Raw genomic sequence first — 15,929 nt, 5'->3', positions numbered from 1 at the left:
TTGCCCCTTCAGCCTCAAAACTCTCATCCTTCTTGGTTGATGGTTCAACTGGTGGGTCCAAGTCTAGCTAGCCTCAGGAGTTCTCCTGTGGAAGAGCTTATTGGACACCAATTGTGAACAAAAACCCAGATGACGAAGTTCCGCTACAATGTGGGCTGATGGGTACACTTTTCCTTTACTTTCAAACATTCACTCTCTTCTCTTCTCCTCTACAATTTCTAAGATAACTTCTTGGTATGTGTGATTTGGGATACTACGAATAGGTTCCAACCACTGATAGAATCAGATAAGACCCATGATATCTTTCGTGTGGTATATTGTTCAGTTGGGGGACAAGATACAAGCAGGTCTATAAATACAGATTCCCCTAGGGCCCTTTTCTCATCCTTTGTTTTCGGGCATCCTGAAAATCTGCCATCCTGAGGACTCTGGGGAGACCTTAGACATACTAAACTCGTGGGCTTCAATAGAGGATCAATTAATGATTGAATGTTGTGAAGCTAACTGAAAATTTGTATCAGCGATAAAAAAACAGTTCTAATAAGCACTTGATGTATGTTTGTATGTATTTGCAGCTATTTAAATAAAATATAAATAGTTTCAAAACTAATCCGACAGACTAAATGAAAACCTAACATTTTAAAGAGCATTTTGTTAAATCTATACCTTATTTGGCGTTTAACTAATTACAAGCATCTCATATTGCACCTGCGTGTTGACTGGCAGAAAATGTTGAAAATTATCTATAAAACATTCTACAAGAAATGTCTTCTAATCTGATCAGTCTCATCAATGTCCCTAATACTACAGTGTAACCTTAGGCCAAAAGCCCACTTACCTACAACTTGGATCACTGTGATGTATAGGATATGTATCCATAGGAACATTTTCCATTGAAACATCTGTCAGCAGAAGGGATTTCCTGTGCTTGAGACTGCAGCGACTTCTCACCTCTTCAGACACCGTAAGCAAAGCTAAGAAAGAAACATTAAATAGACAGCCACATACCACTGGCAAGAACGTTAAAATGATTAGTTACATAGCAGACACTAATAACTATGAAAACACAATTTCTAAATGTGTTCTTTAGCCCAGGAATTTTTAGAACATGCTATAAGATTCAGAAATGTATCTGAAATGCGACATAAGATGAGCTCTGTTGTATAACATAATAGGGAAAACTCCCCACTCTGTACACCCTAAAAACAAGAGGCAACGCAGATCTAAGAAATCAAACTATGTAATATTTTAGGAAACATTCTCCTAAGTAGGAACAAGAAATCAATTATTTCAAAGGGTAGGCTAGACTTTTTTTGTCAACAAGGAATGGCCAAGTCTTGCATGGTGAAGTAATTTTAAGCCATTTCGATCCACTGTAGAAGCTAACGACTACTGAACATATTCAACACTAACTGGATCTGGCCTCCAATCACAATCTTTATCATCGCATTTAAAAATAAATTAATTTATAAACATACCTGCCAAATATGCCACACTCTGAGTGTTCACTTCAAATTTGTCACAATTTCGGTGTTTGTTAACTAGTGCAAGTAACGTGTGTAGAATCCGAACTGTTCGAGCTACTATGGTAGGAGATGGGTGCCTGTATCCTATGAAAAACCAGAGATACGTTTGTTTGCATTTAAGAATAGTCTATTGAATGGAACAACGATACTCACAGAAGATGTTAATCAGTACTAAATTCAATTTAGTCTAATTACTTCAGAAACGTTGCAGAGAGGTAATGCTGACAGACATCCTTTGACAGTGAGAAACTAAGCTATATCACCATTCACTGCCCTGCATGGTCCACGCTGCTGAAACTTCCATTTCATTTTTAAGTCCTGATGACTAATACCTGAAACCTAAACAGGTTCCAGAATCTGCACAAAAGATTCCCCTTTTGCTCGCTTTAGCATGGAACTGTCTGTTGATAATAGACCTTTATTCACAACCTGCCATCTTTAGCAGAGTCTGCTGTAAGTACAGCTCTTTGTAGTCTTCATCTATTCAGGGTCTTCATCACACAATTCCAGCCATTATTTCTCTTCTCTAGTACCATCCAGGCTCCACGTCTGGTCTCAGCTTAACCTGATGAAACCCTTCCATTTTTTTATTGCCATCTCTTACGTGTATGTACACTCTCATTTTGAGATACACAATGTTATTTTTGACTTATTGGTAGCTGGATTTTTAGTAAACAATAGCTAACCATTTGTGTGTCTTGTTTAGACTGTGTTCTTCCAAGCATTAATATTAATGCCACCTCCTCATCTACATCGAGTTTCAACTCTTCTAGACTAGTTATATACATTTCAGGAGACCTTTATAAACACCCACATTCCAGCTAGAACCGGAAAGTACAAGCTAAACCCTTCCGCAACTTGGTGCTCCAAAGACTATGCCAAAAACATCAAGCTACTGAAGTCACTTCCTGCAACCGGTAGGGAAGCCTTCACATCAGCCAGATCCTAAAGCAAATGTTGTCTTTTTGAAAATAAAAAAAATACAGTGATTCATCCCCCCCCCCCCCCCCCCCCCCCCGCACCATGGAAGTTTTCTCCCATGGCGTGTGGGTAATTTAACAGATTTCACTGTCCCTCACAGCTAGGTTTTACTTGGCGGGGTTGGACAGTGAAAACTGGTAATTTATCTGCCCACTCTAAATAGGGTAGGCAGACAAACTGGCAAACCTTCGATGGCCCTTAGACTGCCGGGCCATCGGAGATGTATGTCGGTGGCTATTGCGATAGATCCGACCAACTATTAATCAGGGCATTTGTCTTAATTACTTTAAATACTTTTTTGTCAAATGATAAAGAGAGTCCTTCTCATTGAAAGCTTCTTTTTCGGACTGCTGACATTCAAAACAGAACCATAAGGGTGAGAACGATGCAATCATCATAACATTCCTTTTACACTTTAATAATCGCTTTAAAAATAATTACAACTATTTCATTTCCTCATGACTTCTAGTTGTGAAACCCATTCAAACAAACCTACAGGGAACGGCGCATATTAAATGATTAAAGCAAATTCATATCCTCACTGAGGAAATCATTTGATTAGCCTGGCATATTGATATCACACAAAAAGGCCTAAATAGTGCTTTCAGGACATTAAATTCCTGCAATCGGATAGGACACCTTTGCCCCTTTGAAATACAACATTCAGTTCAATCCTTACCTTTTAAAAGGTGCCCAACTAGTGCAAAATTAAAGTTTGAATTGAAATTCAATCCCACAAAATGATCCATTTGCTTGCAGTGCCATTCCAACGGATTCCTGATTTCCATAAACACTTCCTCAGGACTCTGTTAAAAATAAATAATTAAAGATGTTAAACGAAACAATAACCTTCCCACCTACAAACTCAGCTGCAAGGCATCACTGCCCAGCTGATAGTTTCTTTTGAAAGACGAACTATGTTTCTACAGCACTCTTAATTTTGGATCATTTTTAATTTAGACATATTCAAGTAACAGAAGTAGTTTTGGAACCTTGGAAATCTGGTTAAAATATCAACAACATAGCAATGTTCTTTTCCAATTACTCATCACAAAACACAAGCGGAACATATGTGCAACTTTCAGTAAGTTTGGAGGGTAGAAATGAAAAAGGAAGTGATTAGTCAGTTGGGAGTTTACAATGCACAAGAATAAATGCACTCGATTTTGCAACTAGGCCCCTTTCATTTTGCAGCTTGTGCAACTGTAAAAAGTATGTCACAAAGAAACGCAACTGGACAATAACTAAAAAGACATGCTTAGTGAGAAAAAAGGGGTTATCAAGGTAGCATAGTAGTTACTGCCGATATAACTAGAAAAAATGGTTATCACAAAGACTCCTCCATCGCCAATAAGGGGGTGGGTGGGGGCGGAGGGGGGAGACGTTTTCAGCACTCTTAGAACTTGCTCATTCAACATGAAGAGGACTATGCCAGTGGCACCAGCCACACCTCATGACAATCAATTCAGCTGTTTACATAATAGATAACTAGGCAAGAGAGTTGGGCCAATAGTCAGTACAGAAAAGTACTCTGGACTTGAAAGATGGAGGTTAGGAAATGTCAGGCAAGTGGTTGCATCGGTTAGAGGGTTCCCTCTTTACATGAGCATTTCCAGACTGGGTCACCCAGGAAATGAATATGATGGGGTGGATGATGCATACATGGGAGACAAGTGAAGAAGGAAGCAATCAGACAGGATAGAGGTGGGAAGGTTCAGATGAGTGACCAGGCATAGCGAGGGCATGAGCGTCACTGGATATTTATTTGGCTGTGGATATTATCCGTGCAGTCCTGCAATTCCTTTGGAATCTTCAACAACTGTTGCAATTAGGACATCATAATGACGAACTGCTTAAAAGTTAGAGCCTGGAAGCAAGGATTACAAAAACGTATAAAAGAGATGAAAGGAGATCTTAGGATCCATAATCAACCTTCCAACAGGTATCACATAACCCTCCTAAAGCCTGGCAAGAGGAAGAAAAAGAACCAATAAGTAGTTCTTTTCAACCTGAATTATCTGGCTTAAAGTAATATTTTCAACATAAAATACTCATTGCATGGTCATTCCTTTTCCGCATGATTACGACTGACACTGGTGAGTGTTATGTGTAAGCTAAACTTGTGTAATGAAGTTATGCTTCTACCCAGCTTTCACAGAAACCTATGAACACCCTTCAACTGTTACAGTTGTTCATTTAAGTCGAATCTACTTTTTCTTAGACAACATTGACATGTAAGCCTTACACAGGTTGCCCATTACCCCGTCAGAGACATAAAAATACATAAATCTCAGCTTACACAATTGTGTAAGCAGCAAAAATTGTAACCAAGACTAAACTAAATTCTTGAAATCGAGGAATCCAAAATACGAACTTCCTCTCAGATTACACATAATTGATTAAGTGGAAGAAAAAAGGTATACAGGGTCCTTCAAATTTACAATTTTACCACCAGGAAAAACTAATGATAAACAGACAGAATTTAAATCTTAGGCTTAGGCTTGTTGTCTGCACTTTCAGATTGTATTTAGCTTCTCTCCATGTCTTATGCTTTACCTTGTTAGCTATTTCAAATTGAAAATTCTGCTCACATTCAAGTTCCAGGAACTCTATGTTCCAAGTTCCGAGGGTTTGAATGAGACTCATCAGTCCAATATACCATAACTATTCACGGACTCCGGACTTCAAGCACGATGAAGAAATTCAATAAAATGGTCAGATTCTCAGCTCTTTAACCATCTACATGTTGCACCATGAAAAGAAAAATCATATATTAAAGACAAAAGAAAACATCATAACAGCCAAAAAAATGGTGTTACTGTCTTAAAGATTAAATATAAAAAATACTCCACTACACTTGTCTAGCCCTTGTTATTGGACATTTATTGCAGTAATGTTGACTTTTTGCACAATATTTGTGCAATTAGACGAAAACATCACATAAGAGAATATTGCGATATAAGATTCTTGATCATAGGTATCATAACATTGTGTGGCTCATGATGATTGCACACACATTTATTATTGCATTTTAAAATCGCCGTTTTGTATCACCTGTACTTTTGCTTAATGATTACGATTTCGTGCAGTATATTGTTTTAATTGTGGGCACATTAGTAAAACTGCACTTACTGTCCTAGGGCACCGCTTATCTCCCCGTTCCACCGCAGCCTGTGCTGTTTGGCGTGGAGGGAGTGGACTAGCGCGGTACAGAGGGAGTCTATCACCCTCACTTCCGGGGGCCATCTTTGAGAGGTGACGGTCTAGTGGTTGCACTAGGACCATCAGTAGCCTCCTATTTAAAGCTCACATGGGATTGACGTGCAGCGGACGCACGCAGCGGGCGCACTGATGGCGCGCCGAAGGCGCGCCAAAGGTAAGCCCGTCTGTGCCCGTCCGTACCGCGGCCGGGCCTAGGGCCAACCATCATGACCAACCCACGCCAAATATCTTCCCCACCAGAGACGACATACTTCCTCTGAATATTCATGACAATCATTGTCATGATAACATAAAGCAGGTGACTGGTGGGGACTGACTTGTTGTAAACACTGTAGGGTGGAACTGACCCCAGAGGAACACATCTTAGTGCCTAGTAGGCCTACCACCTTTTGGGGAGGACTTATCAATGCCAGATCAATGTGCAAGAATAGGGCACATATCTATGACCCAATTTCTGAGAATGACTTGGACTTGCTGTTCGTCACAGAGACGTGGCTTAAAGCCTGGTGTAACCCAGATATTGTAGCAGCCTTGCCACAAGGGTACCTTATCCAAAGATTAGACAGGCAGAAACAACGTGGGGGGGACTCGCCATTATCCATTAGAGACTCGGTGAAATGTACTTCTTTCGAACTTCCAGATATTAAGGGGGGCGGAAAGCCTTGGTTTCTGCTTGCAAATACATGACTCCACTACTTGTTCAGGGGCCTTAATCTATCGCCCACCAAGGCAACAAAAAGACTTTCTTGATAGCCTTGCGGAAGTGATTAGTGATCTTACCCTCAAATTCGCTAATTTCACACTGTTAGGCGATTTAAATCTTCACCTCGATTCGGCTACAGACTTAAATGCGGCTTGTTTTAGAGACTTAATGAATGTGTTAGGATTGACTTTCCTGACAGTGGATCCCACCCATAAGGCAGGCCATACCTTAGACTGCATCTGCACAAACTTAAAATCTCTGAAGGTGAAACCACCTTGTATCCAGACCTGGACCGACCACATGCTTATTTCTTTCGATCTTTTGGTAGAAAAGAAAGCGGTAAGGAAGGGGCCAAACAAAGCAGGTGTTCGCATAAAACGGGATTGGAAAAAAATAAGTAACAACCCAAACCTCCAGCGGACTGCGGTCGAAGGCAAACCCATACCGACTGGTGTCACGGAGACAGATAACAAAAACTTCAACAACTGGATTGTCGAAATTTGCGGACCAGTCGATATGACCAAGCCAAGCAAAACACACAATAAAAAAATGTCCGCACCCTGGTTCTCATTCTCCCTAAAGGAGAAACATACTGAGGTTAGAATACTAGGGAGGAAATGGCGCAGCTCATATGTAGCTGAAGAACTCAGCCATTACAAAGATGCTAGGAGGCAGTACCATGCATTAATCAAAAATGCCAAAAAAGAATATCAATCAATAAATCAATCAATCAAGCATTTATATAGCGCACTACTCACCCAGAGGGTCTCAAGGCGCTCGGGGAGGGGGATCCGCTACTGCTCGAACAGCCAGGTCTTGAGCTGCTTCCTGAAGGCGAGGTGGTCCTGGGTCAGGCGGAGGTGGGTCGGGAGGGATTTCCATGTCTTGGCGGCGAGGTAGGAGAAGGACCGTCCCCCTGTGGTGGCTCTTCGGATGCGGGGGACGGCGGCGAGGGCGTGGCCGGTCGATCGAAGCTGGCGTTTGGGAGCGTAGAAGTTGAGTCGGCTGTTGAGGTATCCTGGTCCTTGGTTGTGTAGGGCTTTGTGAGCGTGGGTGAGGAGACGGAAGGGGATTCTCTTGTTGACCGGGAGCCAGTGCAGGTCTCTCAGGTGTTCGGAGATGTGGCTGCGATGGGGGATGTCCAGGATGAGTCGTGCTGAGGCGTTCTGGATCCGCTGAAGTCTCTTCTGGAGTTTGGCGGTGGTTCCTGCGTAGAGGGAGTTGCCGTAGTCCAGACGGCTGGTGACGAGGGCCTGGGTGACCGTCTTCCTGGTCTCGGTGGGGATCCACCGGAAGATCTTACGTAGCATGCGCAGGATGTTGAAGCACGACGAGGAGACGGCGTTGACTTGTCTGGTCATGGAGAGGGAGGAGTCCAGGATGAAGCCTAGGTTGCGTGCGTGGTCTGTTGGTTTGGGTGCACTGCCTAGGGCGGGGGGCCACCAGGAGTCGTCCCAGGCGGAGGGTGAGGATCCCAGGATGAGGACTTCCGTCTTGTCCGAGTTCAGTTTCAGGCGACTGTTCTTCATCCATTCGGCTACCTCTTTCATCCCTTCGTGAAGGTTGGCTCTGGCGGTGGCGGGGTCGTTCGTGAGGGAGAGGATCACCTGGGTGTTGTCGGCGTAGGAGATGATGTTGAGGTTGTGCTGGCGTGCGATGTCTGCGAGGGGGCTCATGTAGACGTTGAAGAGGGTTGGACTGAGCGAGGAGCCTTGAGGAACGCCGCAGATGACTTCGGTGGCTTCAGATCTGAACGGGGGAGGCGGACTCTCTGCGTCCTTCCGGCGAGGAAGGAGGTGATCCACTCCAGTGATTCCGACGTTGCTGAGTCGTTGCACTAGTGTACGGTGGCAGACAGTGTCGAAGGCCGCAGAGAGGTCTAGGAGGATGAGGGCTGCTGTTTCTCCGTTGTCAAGCAGAGCTCGGATGTCATCGGTGGCTGCGATCAGGGCGGTCTCGGTGCTGTGGTTGGCCCGGAAGCCAGTCTACGAGAGGTCGAGGGATCCGTTCGTCTCGAGGAAGGCGGCCAGCTGCTTGTTGACTGTCTTTTCGATGACTTTTGCAGGGAACGGGAGCAGCGAGATGGGGCGGTAGTTCTTGAGGTTGGTGGGTCGGCAGATGGCTTCTTTAGTAGAGCGCTGAGTTCGGCGTGCTTCCAGCTCTCCGGGAAGGTAGCGGTGTCGAAGGAGGTGTTGATGATGTCCCGCGGGTGGGGTGCGATGACAGCATCAGCCTTGTTGAAGACTTGGTGAGGGCAGGGGTCGGTCGGAGATCCGGAGTGGATGGAGTTCATCGTGCGGACGGTGTCTTCGGTGCTGATCTGGGTCCAGGCGCGGAGGGTGGTGGTGGGGGGCGGTGGTTCGGTCGTGGCGTGCGTCGGTTGAGTGCTGAAGCTGTTGTGTATGTCCGCCATCTTGTTGTGGAAGTAGGAAGTGAGGGAGTTGCAGAGGTCTTGCGAAGGGGTGATGTCGTTTCCGGCGTTGGGGTTGGAGAGCTCTTTAACGATGTTGAAGAGTTCCTTGCTCTTCTACTACTTAGAAGCAATTAATTCCTCAAACAACAAACAGTAGGAGATATTCAAAATAGTTAACAACTTTATGAATCCTAGGTTTCTCCTACAAGACATTCCTCCCTGCCTCATCCTGTGTAATTCGATTCCCAACTTTTTTGAGCAGAAAATATTAGGCCTTACTAGAGATTTTCCTGAAAAACCGGACGCCATCTGGGAGGAGGAAACTGAAAGGGGAACTGGGATGGCACATTTCATAAATTTCCTGCCCATTAGCTTGGAAGACTCTCGTCAAGCGATATTATCCAGTAAATCTGGCTCTCCCTTTGATCCCTGCCCCCTATGTAGTTGCATGCATTAGTAGACACGGTAAACCCGATTATTAACAACATCATAAACTCCTCCCTGTCCTCTGCTGGGATCCCGCCGGAATGGAAATTGGCGGCGGTGAAACCTCAGCAAAAAAAGCCTCTAGCAGACCCTTCAACACTCTCCAACCTCCGTCCCATCTCGCTGCTTCTGCTACTTTTTAAACTCACGGAAGCAGCGGTGAACAAACAACTGACAAAGTTTTTGGAGGATGAGGATATTCTGCACCCTAATCAATCTGGGTTTAGGGCGTCGCACTCTACGGAATCTGCCCTTTTGTATACTGTAGAGACTTTGAGCACCGCCATGGATCAAGGAAAGAAGGCTGTCGTTTTCTACTTGATCTATCGGCGGCCTTTGATACGGTGTCACATACGTACTGATTGGCCGCCTAGTAACATCATGGGTAGCAGGGACTGTGCTTAACTGGCTAAAGAATTTCCTCAGCCATAGGAGGCAAGTCACGGTGCTGGGAGAGTACTGCCCTGAATAAAAAGTAATGCCAACAGGGGTGTCTCAGGGCTCAAGTTTGAGCCCTGTACTGTTCAATCTGTACATGACCCCCCTGATTGAGCTGATTACATCTTTTCACATTAGCACTATATCATATGCTTATGATACTCAGCTCATTCTTGTATTAGATGGGGAAACGGTGAAGGCAGAGGAAAATCTTAGAGATTGCCTCGCCGCCACCTTTGCTTGGATGAGGAAAAATCATCTTAAATGTAATACGGGAAAAACTGAAATTCTCCTGTTCGGGCCTCAAAACCCTTTTTCCCCCAGATTATGGTGGCCGCCAGACGCAGAGATCCCCCCTAACACTATCGACACGGCCCGCAACCTGGGGATTAGGTTTGATGAAGCATTGTCGTTCAAGCAACAAGCAGGGGCTGTGGCAGGGTCTTGTTTCAGTATCATCAGAGGACTCAGAAAATTCTTTGATTTTCTTCCATTGGCAGCCAGGAAGACGGTGGCGGTAGCGCTCATAACATCGCGTCTGGACTACTGTAACAGCCTATATGCAGGATTAAATAGATCAGTCCTGCATAGGCTACAGATGGTCCAGAACGCTGCCGCCCATCTGGTCCTGAACTGGCCAAGGAGGTCATCTGCCTCGGCTGCGCTTAGGACCCTGCATTGGCTGCCCATCCACAAACGTGTACTGTTTAAAATCCTGGTCGTTACTTTCAGAGCCTACCACCAGCAAGGACCCAAGTATTTTATACCTTGGTTTAGACATTATGCACCGCCTTGTACCCTCAGGTCCTCTAATATGAACCTGTTGCTGATCCCCAATTTCAGGCTGTCCACGAAGGGAGGAAAATCTCTCGGAGTACTGGGCGCATGGGCCTGGAACAAGCTTCCACCCAAATTGCGACAAATCCCCTTGGAGAACCAAGTCAGAAAGGCCCTGAAGACCTGGATTTTCAACCTCCCGAATACAGTATGTATGACTCCGGTATAAACAAAGGATATAAGCGAAGATGAGACTGATGTGTGAGTAGTTTTTTCTGGCCTATTCCAGCTTAGGTTACGGGCTACAGCGCCAAGATGCTCTTTGCGCTCTACAAAAGCATATTTACATTACATTACATTTTGTAGCTTTGCTCACATGGTAAAATTGAAGGCCTGTGTCTTCAAACAAACATCCCATGACCTTCTCAAATAAACAGACATGAGACAAAATAATGCAAACAAGAAGGAGCACAAGAAATGTCCAGAAACGCATTAAGTGGAGGTGAAAGGTAAGGCGAATTTAGATTGAGTAAAATATATAAGGTGTAACACAATGCACAAGTGGATAGCGTGCATCTAGTGAGTAAAAACAGACATACCTTCTCATTGAAAACAAGAAGACCATCCAAAGTGTGCAAGTTTTGCTCAAGGAGTGCCGTTCCTGCAGAGTACAGGCTGACTTCATCCAGCTGTAGCACTGCCACGGCAACCCAAAAAAGAGCTTTGTGCATGTGAGAGTCCTGAAGGCACAAATTGAAAACAGAATTATTTCAGTACAGCATTTGACAAAATCCGGGATTACAGAACGTTTTAAACAAATACTTTGTAAGGCGCTAATGACTAAATGGAGATAATTAGTAAGCAGCGGAATTGGGAACTACTATGGTAAAATTTGTGAGAAGATCACAGAGCTATAAATTAGCCAAGAACAACACATCACTCCATTTTACCATTTCTTGGTCCTTCTCAAATTTTGGTTGGTAGGAGCGTAAGGATGGAACTAGACTGAGCGATTGGGATTGGACAAAGTGTAAGAATAAGAAATGAGCAGCTCCACTTTGTGAAAGCTCACAATTAAACTGTTCTCTAACTGTTGACTCAATTGCTTTGAACATTAAATAACAGGTTTGCAAAAGACAAAAAGGATGAGTTACTTACCTTCGGTAACAATGTATCTGGTAGAGACACAGTCTCGCTGCAGATTCCTTAACTTAGAATATCCCCAGGCGTCAGATTGAATCCAGTAAACTTTCCGCAGCAACACCTCTGCACGCTGTGGGCGGCTACGCCCTGATGTTGTCCATGGACGTGATGTCAGCAGAGCCATATATGCCCCTCAGGGCGCGCTGACGTCAGTTTTCGTTGGAGAAACTTTTCCGTGCCATAACACGGAGCCACCACCAAAAAACTATGAGAATACGGGAACAGTGTGCAAAAATGATGAAACAATAAAAAGAAATTGAATGGTGAACAACAGCACCATGAAGGACAGTGCCCGACACTATCTTGAAAACTAATGAAGGGAAGGAGCAGAGCACTGCTATGAGAAGCAACCCCGCAAAAGTGAAGCCCAAATCTCCCTTGGAGGCCGATGAAGACGCGAAAAAAAACATGGCAGACGACAGAAAGTCCGCAACCATAATGTATAACTGTGAAGGACAACAAGTACTTTTTCCACTATAGAAACAAGGACAATTTACCAGAAGCGACACCTGAAAGAGGCGTCGTATCCCCAATAAGAGACCTATAGAATGTGGCAGAGCCAAAAGATTTCAAACCAATGGACCGCAGGGGAGGTAAGAGACCCCAAGGGGATGGAGAAGGGGAGAGCGGAGGGTGGGAAAACATGAGTAGATCCCAAACTGGACAACCCAGGGCGTGGGGTTGGAAAGGACACATGAGCATACCGCCCATTCTCGAAAGCTCCAAGTCAGGGGTGGCTGGTGACATTTGAAAGTGGTGAGGCGTAAACTTTTAGTTGGAGTGCACTGTGGCGAGCGAGCCGGAACATCTTAAGGGGGTTAGAGCAATGAAACAGAATGAAGCATTGTGTGTCGGAGTGCAGTGAAAATGTCAACCTGCAGAACGGTCAAGCCACCCGGAGGGAGGCGAATGTAGAAAGCCCAACCTGAAAAGGTCCTCACCGAACGGGGAGGATGGGCGGGCGTTAAGGAATCTGCGGCTAGACTGTCTCTACCAGATAAATCGTTACTGAAAATAAGTAACTCGTTCATCTGATAGAGACATCTAGCTGCAGATTCCTTAACTTCGAATAGATGCCAAAGCCATACCCATAGAGGAGGCGGAATTGCAACTGAACCCCATGAAGTTCCTGAGAGAACGTAACCGTCAACAAGTTGACAAAACACGGTGGGAACCGCAATCAGGCACAGCCACACTAGACCTTGAAGCTCAGAAAAGAGCAGAAAACATTCGGAGGCAAAGGCACCACCAGCTGTCAAATAACAGCCAGAAAACCCTCCCATGTATACGGGGTGAGAAAAAGAAAACATATGCTAGCTATAACGGTGTGAAAGGGAAAGTTCATGACTTCGCAAAGAAGTGAACCTATGGATCGGCAGGATCCGGCGTGCTGACAGTAAGTAAAACCCAGAGAGATGACAACCGGTATGACAGAGTCAGCTCATACCGGTCCAGTATGCATTATAGTGGAAAAAGCACTGTTGAAACCTGCACCAGCCAAAATACGTGGGGCAGCATTGGCAAGATTCCGATCCATGGGCAGAAAGAGCCGGAAGTACTAAAAACAGAAGACACACCAGTACATAGTCGCCCTGTCACAGGACATGTGAAAGGGCTGATGGCAACCAGCCTAAGCACCGAAAACAGGACTTGATAGTCAAGTGGAAGACTGGAAGATACATAAGCATAACGTGTGGACGCTAGAACGACATGAAGTATAGCAAAAACCTTCCTGTAGGGTAACGTGAGGAGCCTAGATCCGAGAGACGCAATTGCAAAAAGGCAACCGACAAAAAAGGGGTACCAGGAAAGCTGGTCACCCACATAAGAACTCGTAGCAGGAGCAGACCGGGTCGAGGACCACGGACACCGCATGAAGGAACTTTGCCGGTACAACTCTGCTGTGTAAGAGGATAGAGCAGAATAGAGTAAGAAGAAATACGCGCAAAAATGTAACAGACCAGGGTACGCAAAAAGGACCATCGTCACATGGAAGCAGAAATGGACAGGACAATGTCCAGACCCATAAGCGACATCAGCCCCCCTCCCGGTAGAAGCAATGGTCCCTCGCAAGACAGATGAGGAGATGGAGCCAGACACGATAGTGGAAACAGTCAGGACCAACCTAATGGCCCATGGACCCAATAAGCGAGTATCCTGAAGAGAACACTCCCCTTTAGAGTGTTACAGCTGGAACCCAAAGCAGTGGAAAACACCTGTGCGGAAGTATCAGGGAATGGGGAAAAACTCCTGTTGGGAAAGTGCCCAGAAATCAAGGGCACAAGGCAATGTACAGCAGAGACATAGATGGCGAAGACGCCACCTTAAAAAAACAAGCCCATTAAGGGCCGATGGACGAGAAACTATTAGCCAACCCTAGACGGGAGGGTAGAACCAGCACCACAGCAGCAGAAGAAACAAAGCAAGTACCCTATGATAGCAATCATACCAAGGTGCACTCCCAGTTTGCGCCAACACTAAAAAGCGTGCTGCACAGTTGCTTTTTTCCTGGCGCAAAACGATGACAGAGCATCAGCCGTGAAAGAACTGCGCCTGAAGTGCACAGAACATGGGCCGGCAAAAAAAGAGCAGCCACCCTGGACAAGAGGAGCACTGTGACACTGAAAAGCACCCCCGTGAAGGGCAGGCGAGGTAGAGGCCGCACGGTAAGGAACCCTACCGAGGCCTGGAAGAACTATACACAACTGGAGCCAATTGCAACCGAAGTGCAATAGAGCGATGCTAACGTACGAGTTACTTACCTTCGGTAACAATGTATCTGGTAGAGAAGTTTCTAACCGCAGATTCCTTAATGTAGAATTAACCCCAAGTGTGAGACTGGATCCGGGAAATTTTCTTTGCCACAGCATCTCTGCGTGCCGGAGGCGGTACCACGTGACTCCACCCTGACGCCGTTCGTCGGCATGACGTCAGTGACATCACATTAGCCCCAACCCGGCGCGCTGACATCAGTTTTCTTCTCAGAACTTTTCCTCGCCACAAAGCGAAGCCATCACAAACAAAAACTGTGAGAGTATGGGAACAGTGTGCGACAAAATCTAATAAACAGAAAGGGAAGAAATGAATGGTGAGGAACATCACTACCCGGGAGAGTGTCAGGCACTGTGGAACTAAAAGTCATAGAAGGGCAGAGAACAGCCACTGCTAAGCAACCCTGCAAGCAAATACAACATCCTCCCTGAGGGCAGAAAAGCATGTGAAAAATGTCACAACAGAAGAAAGGGGCATGCAATCGCAGTCCATAAACAGTCAGTGACAACAAGGCCAGAACTGTAGAGTAATGCAATTCACCCCAAGAAAACACCAGCAAGGAGAGGTGCATTCCCTGTAAAATGCTAAGGGTCGAGGCACGGCTAAGTGACCCCAACTCAGAGGGCTGCAGAGGAGTCAGAAATTTCAGGCAATGAAAAAGTGGTTAAGAGTAGGCCCCACACTGGAAGAACAGGGTGCAGGGACGCAGAAGTACCCATGAACCCACCAACCGATCACCAGAAAGGAAGGAGTGGATCAAACAAACAGAACAAGCATCCCACTAGGGAGGAAACGAAAGAGGACACTCGCAGGAGACAAGACCACCCGGAGGCAGGCGAGTGCAAAAGACTGAGCCGAAGGTCCTCGCAGAACAGGGAGGAAGGGTGAGTCGTGAAGGAATCTGCAGCTAGAATCGTCTCTACCAGATACATCGTTACCGAAGGTAAGTAACTCATACGTCTGATATAGACTACTAGCCGTGGATTCCTTAACGTAGAATACATACCGTAGCTATACCCAGAAGGGAGGAGGGCCTGCGAGAGAGAATCCTAGCAGGAAGAAACACAGGGCCCCAGCAGGGGATGTACAAAAGGGACAAGAAGGGCGGCCCAGCCCCCACCAAGCAGAAGGAAGCAAGGACAAGATGAAGGGAGGCCAGGATACCCCAAGCCCATCCAAGGTACCAGGGACATCAGCCAGAAAGCCCCGGAGGGACAGACAACAGCAGAGGAGTACAGAGGAAGAAAAGAATCACCCCAAACTCAAAGGAGAAGAGGTAGAAACTGAGGCAAAGCCCTCCACAGGAGAACACACAGAGAAGGGGACAGCTGCACCGGCCTCAGCCTCGAGACAGCGGACAAGGCAGGAAAGGCTCCAGAAAAGCAGCCGTGAGAAGAAAGACGTAGTC

The 15,929-nt window shown here is 45.7% G+C and overlaps 1 protein-coding gene across 6 annotated transcripts in view; it reads right to left on the bottom strand.

Moving 5' to 3' along the window:
• Positions 1–15,929, bottom strand: part of NF1 (neurofibromin 1) — a 2,008,692-nt gene that overhangs the window by 414,525 nt on the left and 1,578,238 nt on the right. For all 6 annotated transcript variants that reach the window (XM_086954827.1, XM_086954826.1, XM_086954830.1 and 3 more), the window contains 4 exons: positions 11,146–11,286; positions 3,187–3,313; positions 1,479–1,610; positions 839–974 (listed from right to left, as the gene is read on the bottom strand). In XM_086954827.1, the coding sequence (XP_086810953.1) occupies positions 839–974; positions 1,479–1,610; positions 3,187–3,313; positions 11,146–11,286 (536 nt within the window). The remainder of the gene's footprint in view (positions 1–838; positions 975–1,478; positions 1,611–3,186; positions 3,314–11,145; positions 11,287–15,929) is intronic.

Source organism: Lissotriton vulgaris, chromosome 2_1 (assembly GCF_964263255.1).
Source record: "Lissotriton vulgaris chromosome 2_1, aLisVul1.2, whole genome shotgun sequence".
Lineage (NCBI taxonomy): Eukaryota > Metazoa > Chordata > Amphibia > Caudata > Salamandridae > Lissotriton > Lissotriton vulgaris.
Note: the sequence above shows the minus strand (reverse complement) of the source record. Positions and strands in the feature narration are given on the sequence as shown.